Source organism: Oppia nitens, unplaced genomic scaffold (assembly GCF_028296485.1).
Source record: "Oppia nitens isolate AA-2021 unplaced genomic scaffold, nextdenovo-longstitch-racon4-pilon3 scaffold5_pilon_pilon_pilon, whole genome shotgun sequence".
Lineage (NCBI taxonomy): Eukaryota > Metazoa > Arthropoda > Arachnida > Sarcoptiformes > Oppiidae > Oppia > Oppia nitens.
The window spans coordinates 3,348,062-3,369,753 of NW_026533243.1; the positions used below are offsets into that span (position 1 = coordinate 3,348,062).

A 21,692-nucleotide genomic window follows, 5' to 3' on the forward strand; every position below is an offset into this window, starting at 1 on the left:
TTGTTAGTTTWAAAAAATAAAATAACAATTGGCAACATTTGGATAGTTATCTAATGTTAATAATTGTTTCTGTAAATTAAAATCATGTATAAAAACATTGAGAAAAATAATTGATAAGATTTGCAAACGTATGATAGCATTACTGCCATTTGTAATGTTTTTAATTTAACTGAAAACACAAAATATATAAGAAATTGTTTTATTATAATATAAAACAAATAGCATTCGTGCAACAAATATGACTGTGAATATCAATAACTAAATACTAAAGATTTGTTGTTTCATTGAAAACAATACAATATTTACATAATTAAGAAGTTCCTGACTATTATTCTATACAAGAATATTCTATATAAGTATTAATGATAAGCTAAACATATATGGAAATTCCCACCGAAATAATAATTGACAAATTTATTATACAATTTAAAATAAATAAAGATAGTAAAGTTGTTTAGCCAATAAATATAGTTATAATTGTTGATAATTAGAAATAATGTGTTAAAATAATGTTAAATTGTTTGCATAGTATATAGTTATACATACAGTAAATGATGATAATTGAATGTGAGTCTACTGTAATCTTCATATATAATCTAATCGTTAATTACACTATAAATTCATATTTCATATTAAAAAGTGGACAGACGTTGAATTTTTTGCATAATACCGATCCATTCATTTAATTACATCAAATAAGTTATATTATTATCATTTATATATTTATAAATTTTTAATTATTTTGTCTTATGTTTTGCAAATCTGTTTATTTGCAAACTATGTTTTTGTTTCAAAAGATTTTAAATTTTATTATTACAATTATATATATAAATGTTTTTATTATTTGATATTATTAATGAATTATAAATATTATAAATAATAATATTCTCAGTAAAGAAATTTTCTTTATTTAAGATTAGAGTTAATGGCTTTCTTTTTTTTTGAATATACTGTATATTATAAAAATTTTAATACAAATTATATAATGTCTTCAATTAATTTTAGTTATTTAATGACACAAATGACCCGAAAGTGTTCAATGTTTTATTTATTTTGAAAGTATTTATTATATAAACTCACATTTTCCTATTAAATGCCACAAAATCTCATTTGTACTCAAATACACATTTATTTATTTAATTTATTAGTTTTTTATAATATTTATTACTATAACTTAAGCACTATTTATGGTGATTGTGTGTTAAATTTACTTAAAGTTTTTCTAATAAATGTAAAACTGTGGTCCTATACATGTATTTGTATTATTTATATTGATTTAAAATTAAATTTATCTACAGATAAAATATTAATTTATAAGTTATATTTGGTAAATTTGATTGTTATTTATTATTATTAAATTACTACTAATACTATAAAATTTGTTTATAAATATTATATTATTTTTAATTACACAATAATTTGTTTAAATAATATTTGTATATCTTTTAGAGACAAAAAACAAATAATAAAAATTTGGTTTTTAAAAATATCATTTGTCTAATTTTATTTATTTTGATTTTAAAGTTATTGCAATTAGAGATATAAACCATTTACAGAATTACATTATTAAAAGATATTTTAAAAAATTATAAATATTTATAATAAATAGTAAAAAAAAGGTGAAACAATGAGTCGCGCGTTATATTATAATAATATAAACTAACACGTGATGTATAATTAATAATTATATAATTGTAATTAACATGTTTTACTTTTTTGATTAATTGATTGAATAGTTTTAAATTTTAATAAATTTAGTAAATAATACTAAACAAAATGTAAAACTGATAAATTATCGATTAGATTAAAACATTATATTTAGTTTACTGTAACTATTGATTCAACAAAATATCTAATTATTTTTTGTAATTTGTGTAAAAAACTATATCTACTAGAGAGTGAAAAGTTTCGGACCCGTACCTGATCTCATACCTAAAATCTCGGACTCGGACCTGACCTAACATAGGGTACAAATATACCTGACCTGACCTGACCTCACTTTGTAGGTCCGAAATTATTTTATCAAAAAAAAATTATTAACAAAAAAAAATTCTATGAACTGTATGCTGTATTTCAAATATTTAAACTTTTTCTATTTTTATTTCAAATTTTAAAATACTGTAATAAAAACAAAAATACAAAATTTTTTGTACAAATACTACAAAACATGCAGTAGTTTTAGATTAAATGTGAAAAAAGTAAAAATAATTAATAAAATCGTAATTTTAAATTAATTAAATTAAAATGAATATTAATAGTATTACAAAATTAGTTAATGATAAAAGTGATCGACTTAGTTATTCAATAGGAAAGGGGAAAAGTAATGTCTGGACATTATTTGAAAAAGTATTATGTGATGGTAACGACACGTGTTTTGTAAAATGTATAAAATGTGATAAACTATTAAACTATAATTCAAATACAGGTAATGCACACCTGAAAAGACATATTGATAAATGTAAAATCTCTGTCAAGTCTCGCAATATTAAGGATATGTATAAAGATTATACTTCTGTTAAAAAAATATTGTCAGAAAAAGCTGCAATTTGTTGTGCTGTTGATCTCCTGCCGTTCAGTTTTATAGATGGAAATGGATTTAAATTACTTGCAAATGAATTAATTAAAGTTAATAAGCAAAACAACCAATTTATTGACATTAATAAACTATTGCCATCATCTAAAACTGTATCTAATTATGTTAATAATATATACGACAATTTAAAATCTAAACTTATAACAAGTATTGAAAATGTTGAATATTTTGGTTTAACATGTGATCATTGGGTTAATGATAATACTAAAGACAGTTATATTACAATAACAATTCAATATATTACTAATAATTCATTAAAATCAAGAGTTTTGTGCACCAAAGAAGTCGATAATAAAACAGCATTATTGACAAAATATAAAGTTAACGAAATATTGAATGAATTTGGTTTAAATAATAAAACTTTTATTATGGTTACAGATAATGCAAGATCAATGAAAACTGCATTCAAAGATATACTATGGATAGGGTGTTCATCTCATAACATGAATCTTTTGCAAAAACATGCATTTATAGAATGCAATGATATTAAAATTATTGATAATTTAATTGAAAACTCTAAACAATTGGTACGATATGTTAAGCAATCAGGAATTCAACAAAAACTTAACATAACATTAAAACAATTTATTGAAGTGCGTTGGGATTCAAAATATGATATGTTATATTCAATTAAATGTAGTTTTAATGATTTACAAAAACTCAGTGAAGAAAATGAAAAAATATATCATTTTATTCAAAATATTGATGAAAAACTTTTAAATGAATTGATTAATTTTTTGTTACCATTAAAGACACTAAGAAAAAAATTATGTAGTGAGTCAACTGCATCGCTATTTCACGTATTACCAGAAAAAGAAAATTTAAAACTTAATATAATGACATTTTTATCAGAATATTCTGAGATTAATTTACTTAAAACTAAATTAATTGAATGTATTGACAAATATTTAATCGTTACTAATTTTCATATCTGCGCTACTGTATTGACTCCAATTTACAGAAAATTGAAAATGTTTTCAAATGTTTGCGAAATAAATGAAAAATACGATACAATAATTTCAATGATTGAAAATTATACAAAAACTTCAACAATAATGGCCACTCAAGTTGATAATACAGTTAAAAAGCTTATATATATCACATTTTGTTTCATTATTTGCCGAAAATCCGATTCATATACTGAAGAATCAATTAGAGATGAGTTTTTGCGTTACATTTCATGTAAAATGTCTGAAGAAGATCATCAAATGGATGTCATAAAGTTTTGGGACAAATATTCAACTGTTTATCCAAGACTATCATATTTAGCTAATTTTATTCATACTATACCCGCAACAAATTTGTCCAGTGAGCGTAATTTTAATTACGCGGGATTAACGATAACTGATCGTAGATCTAATTTAGATACTAATAAAGTAAATATGCTATTATTTATTAGATCAAACTATGATCTTTTGTAATATTTTGTTTAATTTATACAAACCTTTCATAAATAAAAATTTAATAAATTTTGTGTTTGATTGTGACATTTTTCTAATAATTGTCGCTTAAATAGTTAATAAAAAATTTTCGGACCTGACCTGACCTGACTCAAAAATTTAGGTGTTCGGACCCGTACCTGACCTGATCTGAGACCTAACTTTTACCTGACCTTACCTGACCTGAAAAATCAGGTCAGTTTTCAGTCTCTAATTACAATAAAGTCAAAGTAATAGTAATAATTAAGTATTAAATTATATGCATGTGCTGTAAACACATGTCATTGTAATGATTCAATAATTGAATTACAAGTCCAATGATTGTGATCTAAAAGTTAGTCAATAATCTAAACAATTAATAAAATAAAGGATTTACTATGAAATAGAATGAATAATATTGTGCTAGATCATTTATATAATGTTTTATCATATTTTATATTTAAAAGCTTGCATTTTTAGCTATAATGGAAATAATTAATTTCGATCAAGGACACATTTTTAATATAAAACAATTAAACATTTTTAAAAAACAATACTAAAAAATATTAACTTTAAAGCATATGGTTTAATAAATTTATAAACGTTAGATTAAATAAAACATAAATTTAATAAAATGAATAATTTAATAAAATTGTTTTTTCTTTTAATAAATTTAATGTAAGCATTTGTTCAACAACTTTACAATAATTTGTTTGATATTATTTAACACACAGTATATGATTAGGTCAAGTGATGCCGGTTTACGTGATAAAGCAAAACACATATACATTGGATCTGCACTCACGACTCGGGGTCTATCAGACACAACATATACTAAACTGGCGACCGAACAGTTCAATTGTGTCACACCTGAGAATGAAATGAAATGGGAATCTATTGAATCACATAAGGATCAGTATACATGGGAACCGGCAGATCTATTGGTCAATTTGACACAACATCATGGCATGAAAGTTCGTGGACATACATTGTTATGGCACCGGGCGTTACCTAATTATGTCAATCAATTAAAGGGCAAYAAAAAACAACTTAAGAAAGTTGTCGACAATCACATAACTACAGAAGTAACACATTTTAAAGGAAAAATATATGCGTGGGATGTGGTTAATGAAGTTATCAATGATGACGGATCGGGTGATAAACTAAGAAAATCTATATTTAGGGACACTCTCGGACCAGAATATATAGAGCAGGCCTACCAAACGGCACATAAAGCTGATCCTAACGCTAAGCTCTATATTAATGATTATAGTATTGAAGGAATCAATAAAAAGAGTAMCGCTTTGTATGATTTTGTCAAACAATTAAAAATAAAGGGAATACCAATACATGGCATAGGATTTCAATGTCACATAGCTCTCGGACAGATACCTAAAGATATGAAACAAAATTTGCAACGATTTGTCAATTTAGGACTGGAAGTGGCCATCACTGAACTGGACATACGTATCAAATTACCGACCAGTGCTGCACAAAGGGAACAACAGGCAAAAGATTATGCAAAAGTGGTTAACATATGTGTGTCTGTTAAGGGTTGTGTTGGAGTGACAACCTGGGAGTTCAGCGATAATTACTCGTGGATTCCTAAATCGATTTCAGGATATGGAGATGCATTGCCCTGGGATGACAACTATAATGCTAAACCTGCAGTCAAAGCCATTGAAAATGCCTTAAAATAAATCTAAAGTTTTACTTATAAATTTCCAAATTATAATTATTAATAACTAACTATCTAACGCTTTGTTAACGTATAATTATTTATAAAATGTTATCCAATTAAATCAAAACTTATAAAACATTTTAGACTTAAATATTTAATTAAGAATTGTAACGGATAGTTAGGAATATAAATTTATACAAATATTTATTAAAAATATAAAAATTGATCAATTTGTATATATCTAAAAATCAATTTGAAAATATAGTTTAGTCTATGAAAACTATGACTAATATTTATTTATTTATTTGATTTTTTATTATTATAAGTTTATGATAAAAATACAATTTACTTTCAATTTAAAGTCTCGTTATAATAACAACTAATACTGTATAATGTATTACATAGATATGAAACTCAAGTCTCATTGGTTACTAAATTTAGTCAAATACAGTATCATTTTTAGTCTATAAAAATATATTTATTTAACTATTTAATAAAAATTGTTTCAGTCTATGTTTTATTTTAATTCGTAATCACATTGAATGAGAAAGTTACACAACTTATAACAATGTATCACTTTTATATTGATAATCAAAATACTTTTATATTTTAATTGCACTAAATATATTATAAACAATTTTCAGATAATAAATTTTATTATACGATACAAATTAATACCATATTTGTATCATATATTATTAGCCAAGGTCATATAAATAGCAGGTGAAAGTGATTTTAAGTGTTTATTATATTATACTAAATGTAATACAGTATTATAAATATATAATAAAATATCAATCATAGATATGGCTATGATAATAAAATTACTGTGTAAGTACTGTATGCTATTACAAATAAAAATTTAATTTAAAAAAATAAGTTTAAATTATTTATTTTATTAATTTTTAATCAAAAATAATTACAAATATTAGAAAAATCGTTGAGAAAAATATCACAATTTATCAATATATTTGTAAATTTTACAAAATCACATTCATTTACAAATTTACTTTTAACATTATATTCCTTTAATTTTAATTCAATGGAGACTTTTTCAAACCATTAAATTAATTCAAAAACATTATAAATTTTAGAATAATTTTTAATAAGTTAATAAATTAGAAATTTATATAATATAAAAATCAAATAAAATTTATTGGACGGACAAACATATGTTGTATTGTTGGTCGAAATGAAGATAACAATCGCTTATTAAATAAAAAGTATAAACAATAGTACCCGCAGTGTCTGGTGTTGTAAAAGTCAGGGTTTGGTGTGTTTTACCGGCAATACTAGAAACACGTCTTAGAGCTAATAAATCTCTTCTATCAATATTACCTAAAATCAAAAACCAGTTTTCATCCTTAGGTTTCGGGAATTTTGGTGCAAAAGCTCTAGCGTTGGAACCGCTAGTATTGTCTCTATTACGGGAACCTCCCTTAGGTCGACGTTTCTTTAATTCACAAATAAGTGTATATTCTGTGTTTGTTTGAACAACAATTGGTGTTTCATTTGATGGATTAAAAGTCGCATCAATTCGTATTGAAATGCATTCACTTTTATTTCTATTATCTTTTGATTCATTACTACTTTTAAGTAAACTTAATGAACACTCTATTAATGGAAATTTTATAAGAGTTTCGTAAATATTTTTAATCACAAATTGTTGGYTTATGTATGGGCTAAGTGTTTGATTGAGACCATCAAAACTATCGGTAATAGCTTTCATTACAAGATAAGAAAGCGATGACTCTCTTATAGGAATTCTATATAACATATCTTCATTAACATCGGGAAGTGTTAGCATTGGATTATTGTGATACCAACGACACTGTATTATCATTTGAAGCAAAGTTATAATTTTAAGAACAGTTGGCAAAGAACCAGCCAGTGCTGAGACGTCAATCATCGCTTGAATTATACGAATTGCTTGATCTAAGACTGACTTCAAGTCTGTAAAATAATCGGTATTTGGAAGTTGAAGACGTGATATGTGTGCTTGAAGTAAGAGATTAGCTTTGGTGTGAGGGCTGTCCATAGCATATCTTGTGATATTAATGGGACATATATTAGCCAAATCAGCATTAAGTCCATCTTCATTATGACGAACTGGTAATTCATTATATTCGTAAGCATTTGTAAGTACATCTAAAAGTAAAGCATAATCAACATCAACGTTATGATCACCTAACGCTTTGTGAAAGTTATAAACAGTTGTGTGGTTTATGTAATAAAATGATGCGATTCGACCCAATGGTGTGGACCATAGTGTGCGCTCGTCATCGTCAACAGTAATACACATATTATTAATTAATTCATCTAACGATGAGTCAATCACTTTTGATAAAAACTTATTTATGTCATTGGTTTCAATACTCTCTAATCCATAATAAAATGGATTTTTAATAACGCGACGGAAGAGAAAAGTCCAGTTGAGATATTCTAATGCCTCCTGTTTTGTATGGATTGTGGCGGACACTATCTCGGCGTTTAAATGGTCGGTCAAAACAGATAGTAAACTGGACTCAACGGGAAACGGTTCGTATAAAAACTTTTTATAAAACTCTTTTTTAGTGTCTTGTACTAAGACTATGGCCACACCAGATGTATCAAACTGTGGTCTACCGGCCCGACCCATCATTTGTAAGACATCAGTAATGGGAAAGTCCACATATCTATGCTTTTTACCGTCAAAATATTCGGTGCCTTTAATTATTACCTGTAAAACATGATAAAATTATAATTTMTTAGACAATTCAAAATAAATAATTTTATACCGCATGTGCCGGAAGATTGACACCCCAGGCAAGTGTTGCAGTGGTGACCAAAACCTGTATCTTTTGATTCAAAAATAATTCCTCGACTATACTTCTGTCTCTTTCATGAAGACCTGCGTGATGTAAACCAATGCCAAAGTCGAGAGTATTTTTCAAACTACTGTCCCTAACATTTTGTATAACGGCTGYCAATGATTCTCTATCCACGTGTAAGAACTTGTCGTGAGACCCATCATTGGCCAAAAATGTCATTAAATCATAAGCTGTGAGACGTGTTTGTCGTCGAGAGACACAAATATGAGGACTGGTTTTGTAGGTGAGTGCTGTAATATGGCTCTATAGGTCGGTTTGTTCATTAATGCCATACGAGGACAGTAGTTTTTACCCGGAAAACCATTTACGTGTACTTCAATAGGAACTGGTCTGACAGATGGCTTAAAGTTATACAAACCGACACCTTTGATGTCGAGCCAATTGGCTAAGTCTTGTGCGTTAGAAATGGCTGTCGACAGACCTATGATTCTAATTTTTTGCGATGAATTCTGACGAATAAAATTAGTTCGCGAAACAATCACTTCAAGAACTGGTCCGCGATCTTCACCTAATAAGTGAATCTCATCGATGATAATAAGCGCTACATCTCTAACATATTTTCTCTGTTGCCAACTCCTACTAATTCCATCCCACTTTTCAGGCGTTGTTACAATAATATCGGCAGCCATAATGGCCCGAACATCTGGAGTCATATCTCCGGTCAGTTCCACAACAAGTCGACCCATATTTTGTTCAATTTTTACTTTCCAATCCTCTACTCTTTCTCTTACAAGTGCTTTAAGCGGTGCGATATAAACTATTTTAGCACTTGGATTGGTGTCAAATGTACGCAACATTGCAATCTCAGCGGCTATTGTTTTGCCTGAACCGGTGGGCGCACCCAACAGAACATTTTGATTAGTTTTGTATAAAGTATGAAATATTTGTGTTTGAATTGGATTAAAGTGTGTAAACTTGTAAATCGATTCATATAATTGATTGTTAAGTGCTGTCACTGGTAATGGATCTAAATCCAAGAGTTTAGTGTAAGGAACATACTTTTCAGGTAAGATTAAGTGTCGACAGGGAAGTGATACTTCTTGTTCACTTCCTAACCATCGATCAAATGAACAATATATGATGTATTGAGTGGGAAGAGAATCGGGATCCAGAAGTGGAATATTAAATGTGATTTTTTGCACCTCTTTTTTGATGACTTGTTTTTTAGTGAACTTAAATAACTCGCTGTGATAAATATGATTTGAATCAATATCTGAAAGCCATAACCAAAATGATTCGCATATCTTTCCGTGATATCTGTCATCCCATCGAAACTTAGGCGTTATCTCTATCTGAACCATTAAAACTGTTCTTGTAATTGGTTTAAGAGTGGCCACAATGTCAACGTTTGGCAGAGTATCAGCTAATCGTTTGAGTGTTTCTCCGTATCTCTGAAAACGAACCAATCGGCCCAAGTCGTCGGCATTCATTTCTCTAATCCGATCAATAGTTAGCGACGGTTTAATTTTCTCTAACTTTTCCATTATTTCAAATGAAATTTCATCAAATTGACGCATTGGTGTCTCCCAATCCCACATACGGCGCTCAAACATTTGACTCACTTTAAGCAAATGTTGTGCTAAAATAGCCCAACCCTTCTTCAAAACCCATTCAAACAATCCTCTGCAGATGCGGTTCACATTCTTCAATGTTAATAAATATCATAATGTGTTTAATAAATAAATGTAATTTTTTAAATATATAAATTAATGCTGACCTGCATTACAAACATGGCGTCCGACACCAATGAAAAGCTATCCATTTTAGCGCAACTAAGTTGTGATTGCATCAGAATATTGACTTTTCCGTTCTTATTTTCAACGCCTCCCGGAACACCCAAATGACATTCTTGTCTTAACAATTGTTCCAATTCTTCAAATTCATCTTCGCGTGACTTTTAAAAATTTAAATTAATTTTAAGGAATTTATTGTTAATTTAAGAATAAATTATCAATTTATACCTTTAACTGATCAAACTCTTGTGCGGTCGCAATCATAGCAAAAATATTCCTCTCGTCCATGACTTCGCTTATCATTTCATTAAATTTCATAATTGTGTCATATTTTATATAGTAATGACTTGCAGTACGACCTAAATCTGTGGGATCAAGCGTTCCGGCCTCTGGTGAATACCTAACCATTTTTGCTTTATCCAGATCTTCAGCTGATTCTGTGACAAGTTTACGTCGATATTCATATAACTCAGTGTCGTATTTAATATCTTGAGGTGTTATTCCATAGCACTGCGGATTCTTTCTCATTCTTATGTATAGATATGTGTCTCTAATCCAATCAATCGCTTCATCGATTGTTGAGATAGTTCCAGAAACTATCTCTGCGTTCATATTATCAGTTAAATACTTTTTGAAATTACTTTCAATTGGAAATTGATTTGTCAAAAGTGACAAATAATGTCTAAGTTTATTATGGGCTGTAATGATAGTTCCGTGACCTTCAGTGTCATATTGAGGACGACCGGCGCGTCCAAAGATTTGCATCACATCTAACATACTAATGTCAACAAAGTTTCCATGACTTGAATCATACATTTCCGTGCCTTTAATCACAACCTAAATGCAAATGCAATGAATATCACATTAAATTATGTAATTATAATAAAGTAATATTTATACCGAATGTGCGGGTAAGTTGACACCCCAGGCCAGTGTTGCCGTACAAACCAATACTTTAATAACACCGGCGCGAAACAGTTTCTCTACAACATTCCTATCCTGTCTTAACATTCCCGCGTGATGTATAGCAAATCCTGAGTCAAATAACTCTTGAAGACCTTTATGTCGGGCGCGGCGTAACATTTGCTCTGAGCCGGGAAGTCTAGATGTATCACAAGTAAATACATTCAAATGAGCCAATTTATGCGCCCTGTCTTTCATATTGATGGCTGTCCTATAAGTAGCATTCCTCGCGTGAACAAATATCATCACTTGATGTCCTTTTGCTACCATTTCATGAACTTTCTCATAGCAAACATCGTCCATATCATACATTATTTGCATCGTTTGCGTTGCTTTACATCCAATAAATGTTTGAGTTAACGGCACCGGACGGAAACGATTGTCAAAAACAAACAGTCCGTAACGTGGATTAACGCGCAAAAATTCAGCGACATCTTTATAGTTGGGTAATGTTGCCGATAACCCAATCATACGAATCATTGTTTGTGAAGACTCAATGTAGCGCTTAGTTCGGGCCACCAAAGCTTCGACTACTGGTCCTCTATCGCTCTGCAACAGGTGAACCTCATCAATGATAAGAAGTCTAACCAATTGTAGTAACTGGACGTCTCCTTTTGCTTTTCTAGTAACGACATCCCATTTTTCAGGTGTGGTCACTAACATCTGAGTACTCATTATCTCACTTTTCGATAACTGCATATCACCGGTCAGTTCGCGAACACGAATACCGAAAGGTTGTAATCGTTTAGAAAAATTATCAGTCATTTCAGAGGCCAGTGCTTTCATTGGTGCGATGTATACGATCTTAAACTTATCCAAATCAATGTCGTGAACACTTCCGGTACGAGAGTTGTTTCTAATCTGTGCAATTATTGCTAGCATTGCAACATTGGTCTTACCGGCACCGGTAGGCGCACAAATCAACATGTTTTCATTGGTGGTGTCAGCAGTTTTAAAGACAATTGACTGAATTCTATTCAATTGTTTAATTCCGTTAAAACCAATTTTCGCAAATTCATCCAAACTTTCAATATCTATGAGTTTAAAATCATTGATAACACCTTCGGGTGGAGGCGGGGGTACGGGAATTGTAATCTCTTCCCAACGGCGTTGATCTTTACGTACAAAACCCAATGGAAGTGTCATTTTGGCTCCAGATATAAAAGCAGCTGAAGATTTCGTCTCTACCATCGAATCAAACACAAACGGATACTCAGATCGATCTAAATATTCGACATTTGATTCGTCTCTGAAAAGTGGTGCCATCATTGCACTATACAGTTGTGCTTCTCGTTGTTGTTTCATTCGCTCGATGTCTTCATAAGTTAAATTAGTTGTTGTCGAACAATCATAATCTTTACTCAACTCCTTATTGAATTTCTTTTCCATTTTTCTTAATTGTTTCTTTAAATTTTTCTCTTCAGCTGTCTGTACCACAACTGCCGGTGCGATTGCTGGTCCCCTTTCGTTACGGAAAGTACTGGCAATTTGTTTTTTCTTATTCAAAAAATCGTCGTTCACTTCTATGTTATCAACTTTTGGTTCGCAATACATTTGTTTGTATGAAATCTTAATTAGTTTTCTGTATTTAACTATTTTTTCAATTAGTGGTAAACAGTCATCACCTAAAAGACTGTGCATATCAGCGCCCAGTTCTTCGTCGCTCTTATTCTTTGCTTTGATCCATTCAATCACTGTATCGACTAAAGTCTCAATATTCATATAAAATGGATCGTTATGTTTTGCACTGTAGTCTTCAATGTATTTATTTAGTTCAATATTAAGCCATTCAATGCCGAAATCATTTTCTACAGTATTATTAGTTGTGTCATATTTTATGATCTCTGTTGTGATCTTATGACTAGAGTTTTGTGACTTTAAATTATTACTGTCTTTGTATTCAAAAGACAACTCATATTTCTTTGTTTTATTTGTTGATTGACTGCTATTATCATCATTTAAATCCAGAACTGAATCCCACGTTACTATTATATCGACGTTATCAACAAACGGATCAAAATCTGTTCCCAAGTCTTTCAAACCATTGTTACACCATTCGTCTTCATCTTTAAACATATCCATTGAATCCAAGTTCTTATTCTTCACTTGACGATCACATGATTGGTACTCTTGTCGTCTATTATAAGGCATAAAAAGTCTTTCCCTGTCTTCCAAATCCAACAAATCCAATATAGATTTGGCCAATTCGTAAGCATTATTAATTAATTTAGCCGACAATTGGCCGAACACTTCCTCCAATTCATGAATCTGTTGTGAAGTGACGCCCAATATTTGCTGTAAATATTTCGCGTCGTGAAAAACCTGTAGGATATAGACGGCCGAAGACTCGACCAAATCCATTGAAGATCCGATGCCAACACATTCGCGACTGATGTCCAGTATTTGTCGGACCAAAACATTGAATTCTTTGTGGTTTATATTATCTGAGTGTCTTTTAAAGGCATCTTTTAGACAATCTTTGACATCTGTCCAAAGCGGAAGAATGTTTCGTTGTTTTTGTTGTAAAACCCGTTGTCTTTGCAACCGATAAAATGAGTGGTCATCCGGACACTCGTCAAACTCATTTGGCGGTCGACTAACCGAACTATATGTCCGCAAATAGCCAGACAACGAAAAAGGTTGGCCGTCGGATGCGATCAATTGAGACCACATGTGAGCGACAATTGTCTTCAAAACTAATAAACAAAATATTTAGACATTTATTAAACCAAACAAACGATACAAACCTTTTGAATGCAATCAATGAAATGATATTCAATTGTAAATAACATGCAATTTATAAATCATATGTTAATGTGTTAAACGTTTTGGTTATGAAATATGATTACATTTATTGTGTCAATCAATGTGTGTGTTATGTAATAATCATTACTTGTTTTGTTATTTTCATATAAGTTGTAAACTACTATACAGTCTATTAGTGAAGTTAACACATAAATGCTGTAAATTTAATGCTATAAAATACAGTACAGTACTACTCAGTTGTCAGTACAGCTTAATGTACAGTATATACTGTTTAACAATAATTGAATTAAACAGAAAAATATAAATACAAAGTTAGAAATAGTAATTATTTTTTTAACATTCATTTATATGTATTTTATTATTAATTATTACTAATTACTAATACAGTATTGTTATTATATTATTGTATTAATATATGATTTATATAAATGTTTTCAATAAATGTTTAAATGACTCTATTTTTTATATAAGGTTTGACTCTATTCTGTAATGACATCACCTGTCGATTCAATTCATTGTTTTCAACTAACATTTCTTTCAACTTTTGTTCCGTCTCTAAGAACCTATTCCTCCAGTTATTCATTTCATTCTTCAATTGGTCGATACAGTTGTGTTGTTCACGACTCGGGCCAACATTGAGACAACACGTGGGACACAATCTATGCGGACATTCCTTTAGGTGAGCGGACAGTGACTCCAATGCCATCACAAGAGAGCATCCGTTCCACTCATAGTCACATCTGATCTTCAATTTACCGATAATTGCATTCAATTTACTGTTTTTATCGACCACAACATCGCTGGATATAATAATGGTATTGTTATTATCACTGTTAGACCTCTTTCTTGAAGACAACAGTTGTCGACATTCGGGACATTCTTTACGATCGCCATTGCTTTGGATCCACTGCTTAAGACATCCGTAGCAGAAATTATGGCCACAACAGGTCTGGACAGCTGTCTCGTAGATATTCATACAAATACTACATCTGAGTTCATCAATGAGGCCATCGATGACCTCTAAGTTCACGAAACGATTGGTCTCAAAGCCAGGCATTTGTTGACCTCAAGAGTGCATTCAATGGTCAGTCAAATGACAATCAAATAATACAAACAATAAATGTGTCGTCAATTGACTTACAATTACATCACTCAATAACGTCGTGTAAACAATGATTTCAACTATTGTTCAATAATTGACGTAATTTATGATTTGTATGAAACAGTTTTGAAAAATTGATTATTTTATTGAAATTAATTGAATTTACGGATCAATTAAAATAACAAAAGTATGGATCAGTTGGTGAACAATATATTATCACAGTCTCGACGGATCAAACAACTGGTCGACCAAATGTTGCGGTAATTCAATGAATCTGAAAGGACGTCCACATAATATTAACCATTGATTGATTTGATTGATGAATTGGACATCAATTTGTTGACTCAAATAGATCCGAAAATATCGGTGAACGACATCTGCAGAAAAACAAATGTTAGACAAACATGTCTTTTATAAATAATTGCATCAAAACCTTCCGCATCGAAATTTTCTTGAGGAATGTCCAGTATATTGTAAAGACGTTTATAGATGTTATCATCGGTTAAATGAATTAGTATGACATCATATGTCTGACCACTACTTCTGGTCACTCGATAATAATATAACTCACGAATGGCATCGAAATACAAGACAATACTTGCAAACACTCGTGAGGGTCTCAATCGTGTCAATTGAATACCAATGTCAGTGATGCCAAACCCAATGTCAAAATATCTTTCACAACTCAATGATATATGAGATATCTCTCTTCCGCCAAAAATCTGGTCACTCATTGTTGTCGTTAATCACAACAATAATCGTTGTTTTAGTTATTACTTTGAAATATTGACAAATAAAGTGTTGACTAAATTCACTAATTATAGCACCTATTGATGTATAATATCAGTTGTTATGACACATCAAACTTATCGTAATATATTTTATCGCATTATTTTCAATAAAATATAATTAAATCATACAATAATACATGTATTATATAATATATGATATTATATTACTTAAATAAAATAAATACTATTAATATCTAATGATGTAATTAAATGTATTAATGTATAATATATAATATATATTACTATAGATGTCACTCAACTTATAATAAATGATGAATTATTTTGTACAACAAATAAATAAAATTATATTTTAAGTTAATTATTTTTAAATTTTCTTATACATTATACAAATTGAGTTTTAATTAAAAAAATATCTGAAAAAAATTTATGAATCTAAAACTTAAATTATATTTTTATATTGAATAATAAATTTTAATCAAACAATAATAACTAGAACTTAGCCCATAATTGCTTAAATGATTTTAGCAAATACTGTAAAATATATGGTCATAATTATAGTTTATTTTTAAAAAAATAAATAATCAATAAATAAGTTTAATTGTATAAAATATATATTTTTTAAATAGAATATTCATATTTATTCTTTCAAAACTGTAAAATATATGCATTCAATATTAACTACATATAAATTGAGTGTAATTTTGACAATTTTAATTACATGATATTRCATTTATTAATTGTCAATTATTTATTTAATATTGCAAAAATTAATTTATTAATTAAAATTATTTACCTGTATTAACTTATCTATTTGAATTATGATAGAATAATATATTATAATATAAATTATCACAAAATTGATTATTACAAAAAAGGGAATTTTTATTTACTTTATTTTTTGATATTACAATAAATGACAATTACAGTGAAATTATGTGTAAAATTTTGAATTTGAATTCAAAATTACTTTAATAAATGCTTGTTATACAATATCCAATTTTATTTAATATTTCAATAATAATAATTATTATTATTACTAAAAACCATATAATAAATGTAATTATTTAATAATATATAYCATTTCTTTATATTTAAAATTTATTCTTTATATTATAATTGAATTTCTAAACATTTTTAGTATTTATATAAAACCAAATCAAATTATAGATTGAAAACAATTGATAATTTTTTATATTTTAAAAACAATATTCTTAACTGAAAATTTTTAATATAATAAAAATAAAATTATAAATGATACTATACTCCGATAAATATGTTAATTAAAAAATCTCCAAATATTTTTTAGGTGTAATACAAGACTAGGCAATGCTTGCCTCCTGTGCCAGCTCTGGGATGTTATGATATCAAAAATGGTTCACTCATACAGTACTCTCCTTTAAAACATTTAATGTATTACTACCGGAATTATTGGTTAACTATAAGTTGGACTAAAACTACTAATTGATATAATTCTTGTATTGTGTTTTGTAATATTCACCCAAATGTGTTACAATAAATTTCACCAAATAATATAATTTTTACTGTATATAAATAATATATATATATATATTAATATAGTACAGTGTATTCATTTATAGGTACATTAAAAACACTTAAATGTAATTTTAAATTGCTTTTAAAGTACACAATATATTTTAGTTTTTCAAGTTTAGAAAGTAATAGTAATAAAAATAAAAATAATAGTTTAAAATAAAACATTTATAAAAATATTAGATATTATAAAATGAAATATAATAATAAAAATAGTTTTATACTATATACTTAAACAATACATTTTTATCAAGTTTACTATAATTTATTTTAAAGCAATCAATCTTATATGCATTTCTATACTTAACATTATTATTTATATTGGAAGCATTTATATTAATTTTTTAAAAATTATTTGTTATGTAACTATAATATTTATATTAGGAGTCATGCTTAAAGTACGTTCAAACATATAAATGATAACAATGTTGTTTACTAATAGAATAAAATAATATTTATAAAAGTAATAACGTTCTTTAAGTATGATCCCTCATTCAGTTTAGTTTTAATTTACATTGATTTTGTAATTTGATAGAATACGCAATAATTATTTGATTAATAATATAGTTACTCACATTGTTTGTAAAATATAAATTATAGTAAAAATTGAAAAATATTGTTTGTGACATACAGTATTAATTAAAATGAATTATATTTAGTAATAAAATTAGACAATAAATTAGATACAAATAATGTACCGGTATTTTGCGATTTCAACATAACTGTAATAATTATGGGGATAACCAAAAAAAAATACAATAAACTATATATTTTTATGTAATAACTAAAATACAAAAAAATATATAAATGTTACACTAGTCTCGAAGCTACCTTGGCTATTGCCATATATATATAATATATATATTATATTTTTATACTGTATATGGCAATAGTAGCATATAATGAAATACGAGTGTTTAATAGTTGATGTGATAAGCGAGGAAATTGGAAATAAAAATAAATGACAACAATTATCATCATTTAAAACAAAAGCCCATTAAAACTGAAGCTATAATTGTAAGTCAAGTATCTCTTTCTTATAGATTCAATCTGTTGTTATTCGTGTTACAGAAAACAATGTTTGTTTGATATATACGTGTATGTGATTTGTTATTGAATTTTATTAATCAAAACATTACACAAAATTTTTTGATGCTATTTGTTGAGGACTTAATGTAATTATTTTTTCCTTATATATATATATACCGTATATACTTCTATATCATTGTAGTATACGTGTTGTTATTGTTCTCATCAATTGCTTATATTATTTGAGATATATTTATTTTTTTGTAACAAATCAATTTAATAAAAAAAATCTTACAACTTATACATTAAATGAACAATGATTATTATAATCAACTAAATTGACCATAATAAATCATACAATAAGTAACTATAGTTAAAATTAAGCAAAACTATACTTTAGTTGACGAGTCGACTAAAATTTCCAGAAAATTGTTGTCTAATTTAGTATTTAGTAAAAAAAATCAATAAAGTTTTTGTCGATTCATTCGTTATAATTAGTTTGCAATTATTTTTTGAGCATTTAGTTTGATTTGAATTTTTTTTAACCACTCCTTTAATGATGTACTCTAATTAGTTATGTTATAATATATTTTTTTTATTTTATATCAATTAGAAATTGTTACAATTATAGATTGGAATTATTATATATAAATTATAGTTATTAATTTATCAACTATTTTATAGTAACTTTATTTTCAAACTTATTTATATATATATATATTTTTACATTTCCAAATGTAGTTACTTTTCAAATAAAAAAACAAATAACTAAAATATTAATAAATTTAATATGAAAGTTAACGATAGTTGAATTTTTAAAATTATAATAATTTTTTAAAATAAGTTATCGATTGATAATTGAGGTAGATTATCTTAAATCTCTCTCCCATTTAAATTAAAATAAAGTAATTGAGAATTATTAACTATTTTATGGTTAAAAATATATAAAAATTTGTACAATTCATAGTAACATTATCATTTTAAACTGTATTATAATTATGAAATATTGTCAATGATTTAAAATGATGTATAATTAAAAATGCTATTCTTTTTTATAATATTGTAATCCTATTTTTAAAACTGTTTTGAAAGAAAACTTTTCTCTAGAGTTTTCTCTAAATAAATCAATAAATATAGGAACTAATTAATTAATAAGTATACCATAAAATAAATTTTATTAATGCTTATCAATTAATAAAATCTACCCAAAATATATCAATAGTATTATCATAAAAAAGTTTTATTGTTATTTCACTAAAACAATCAGTCCTTAACCATAGTGAGGGGTGGCTTATGATTCAAATTAATAATAGTCCGATAGGTTTTTTAGATAATTAAAATTATAGGAACATTGTATTTAATATTATGTATACATTAATGGCTAGAATATGTAATTTACTATTTTATAGTTCAATAACTGTCATATTATAATGGTTTTAATATTTATTGAACATTTTCTGCTGTCGGCTTTTTTGAATGATTTTAATGCTTTTTATAAATAATTTCATTATACAACTTATATAAATAACATATAATATCTAAAAGCTTATGTACTTTTATATTTGGTGTTTAATTTAATATACCATTTTTTATATTATCTACTTTATATGCTATTATGTTTTTATTTGTWATTAAAAAAATTAATTAATTTTATGTTATATTTGGTCTAAATATTTAATTCTATCATATAATGTGTTGGATCACATGTTAATGAATTTTTATTTATCATTATTACTCATACTTTATATTTTTAATCAATCAATTATCATTAAATTTACTATAATTATTATGTAATGTCAGTGTAATTAAGTTTTGTAGTCATTTTAATATCTTTTCAACAAAGTTTATAAAGTAATTAGACGTTCAATGAAAGGGAAATTTAATTTTTAAAATGAGAGAGAGATTCAAGGGTTTTATGTATTGAATTAATTTCAATACTTAACGGCTAAAAACCCAAAATAAAAACAACATTATTATATAAACACTTGTATATCGTTTTCAAGACATTTAATGATAAAATCAATGCAAACATTATTTGTTTTTAGCATAGTGTAAATAACTAATATTAATTATAATGATATTTGTGTTAGTTTATTTATTTTATTTTATTATATGTTTCTAACATATATTTTTTGCCACAATTGATGGGAAGGAACTTTAATAACCGATGCTCTTTTAATATATACACAAAAAACATTACAATTGAGGTATTTTTGTCATTAGTGTACATTATATTTTGTATTTTTGGCTCTATTATTGTTCATTTAATATCATATCATTCAAATGAAAAATAACTTATATATATAAAAAAAAAGATAATATCAAAAAAAGTATACCATTGTTTGTAATACAACTTTGTATACTCGGATAGTGTCTCCCTTTCCACTCATTAGTAAAAACCTAAACATTTGCTTAAAATGCTGTTTTTAATAAATAATTCAATTAATTCACTAAACTATAATAAAGTAAATCAATTAAATTCATTTTTAGTAACTTATTGATGTAACCGATATTAATCTGTTAAATAGACGCCCATATGAGTGACTATTTTGGTGGTATTCATTGAAAAAATAATTATTATTATTGTTTTATACACAGTAGTATGAAAGTAATAGCTATTATTTTATTAATATATCTCATGTTATTTAATTTATCAGTTGTTATATATATATCTTTAACAAAATTATATCATTTATGCTAATATTAATTAAATGAAAAGATATTTATATTGAACTCACTATCGGTATTTGAGGGAAAGGGAGTGTTATACAGTATAAATAATTCATTAAACTAAAATAAAATAATGAAAAATAAAAAGTATACATATTGTAGTCAAATTAAAATAAATATATTTTATAGTTTAATAATATGATCTATACTTTAAATTAATTTTTTTAACAATCGTAAACAGATAGAATATTCTACAGTATAAATAAGTTTATCAAAAAACTTATAATATAGGCATACATTTATTATAACCAATTGATGTCAAATAAAATTATAAAATATTAATATATGATCATATCATAATACACACTGTGATTAAATCATTTACATATCACCTAAAAATAGAGGAACTGTATATGAATTTTATATATCAACTATTAATGAATAACTTAATGTCTACTGGCATTTGATTGAATGAATGAATGAATGAATAAATGAATAGATAAAATAGTAATGGGAGTAATGGTAATGTAATATATTGAAAGTTGTTATGTGTATACACTGTAT

General features: G+C 27.0%; 4 protein-coding genes across 4 annotated transcripts; 1 reads left to right on the forward strand and 3 right to left on the reverse strand.

Moving 5' to 3' along the window:
* The first annotated feature begins 4,634 nt into the window (after positions 1-4,634).
* Positions 4,635-5,711, forward strand: LOC128961487 (endo-1,4-beta-xylanase A-like). Its single transcript, XM_054307734.1, has 2 exons — positions 4,635-4,689; positions 4,757-5,711. The coding sequence occupies exons 1-2, from the start codon at positions 4,646-4,648 to the stop codon at positions 5,709-5,711; spliced, it is 999 nt and encodes a 332-aa protein (XP_054163709.1). The 5' UTR covers positions 4,635-4,645.
* Positions 5,712-6,830: 1,119 nt separating this feature from the next.
* LOC128960855 (activating signal cointegrator 1 complex subunit 3-like) lies at positions 6,831-14,195 on the reverse strand. Its single transcript, XM_054306996.1, is given in 7 exon segments — positions 6,831-8,411; positions 8,470-8,759; positions 8,762-10,205; positions 10,280-10,456; positions 10,524-11,132; positions 11,196-13,954; positions 14,006-14,195. Coding segments are annotated over 6 exon segments (6,822 nt in total). The 5' UTR covers positions 13,932-13,954; positions 14,006-14,195; the 3' UTR covers positions 6,831-6,845.
* A 230-nt stretch (positions 14,196-14,425) lies between these two features.
* Positions 14,426-15,192, reverse strand: LOC128961337 (E3 ubiquitin-protein ligase NRDP1-like). Its single transcript, XM_054307565.1, has one exon. The coding sequence runs from the start codon at positions 15,079-15,081 to the stop codon at positions 14,470-14,472; it is 612 nt and encodes a 203-aa protein (XP_054163540.1). The 5' UTR covers positions 15,082-15,192; the 3' UTR covers positions 14,426-14,469.
* An 85-nt stretch (positions 15,193-15,277) lies between these two features.
* LOC128961385 (uncharacterized) lies at positions 15,278-15,988 on the reverse strand. The gene is made up of 2 exons (XM_054307619.1): positions 15,560-15,988; positions 15,278-15,503 (listed from the first exon to the last, which is right to left on the reverse strand). The coding sequence occupies exons 1-2, from the start codon at positions 15,858-15,860 to the stop codon at positions 15,343-15,345; spliced, it is 462 nt and encodes a 153-aa protein (XP_054163594.1). The 5' UTR covers positions 15,861-15,988; the 3' UTR covers positions 15,278-15,342.
* Between the last annotated feature and the right edge of the window lie 5,704 nt (positions 15,989-21,692).

Coding starts and splice junctions, on each gene's coding strand:
- LOC128961337 (XM_054307565.1), bottom strand. CDS start 15,081: ATGCCTGGCTTTGAGACCAATCGTTTCGTGAACTTAGAGGTCATCGAT.
- LOC128961385 (XM_054307619.1), bottom strand. CDS start 15,860: ATGAGTGACCAGATTTTTGGCGGAAGAGAGATATCTCATATATCATTG. Junction 15,504..15,559: donor AGAAAATTTCGATGCGGAAG/GTTTTGATGCAA, acceptor GTTTTTCTGCAG/ATGTCGTTCACCGATATTTT.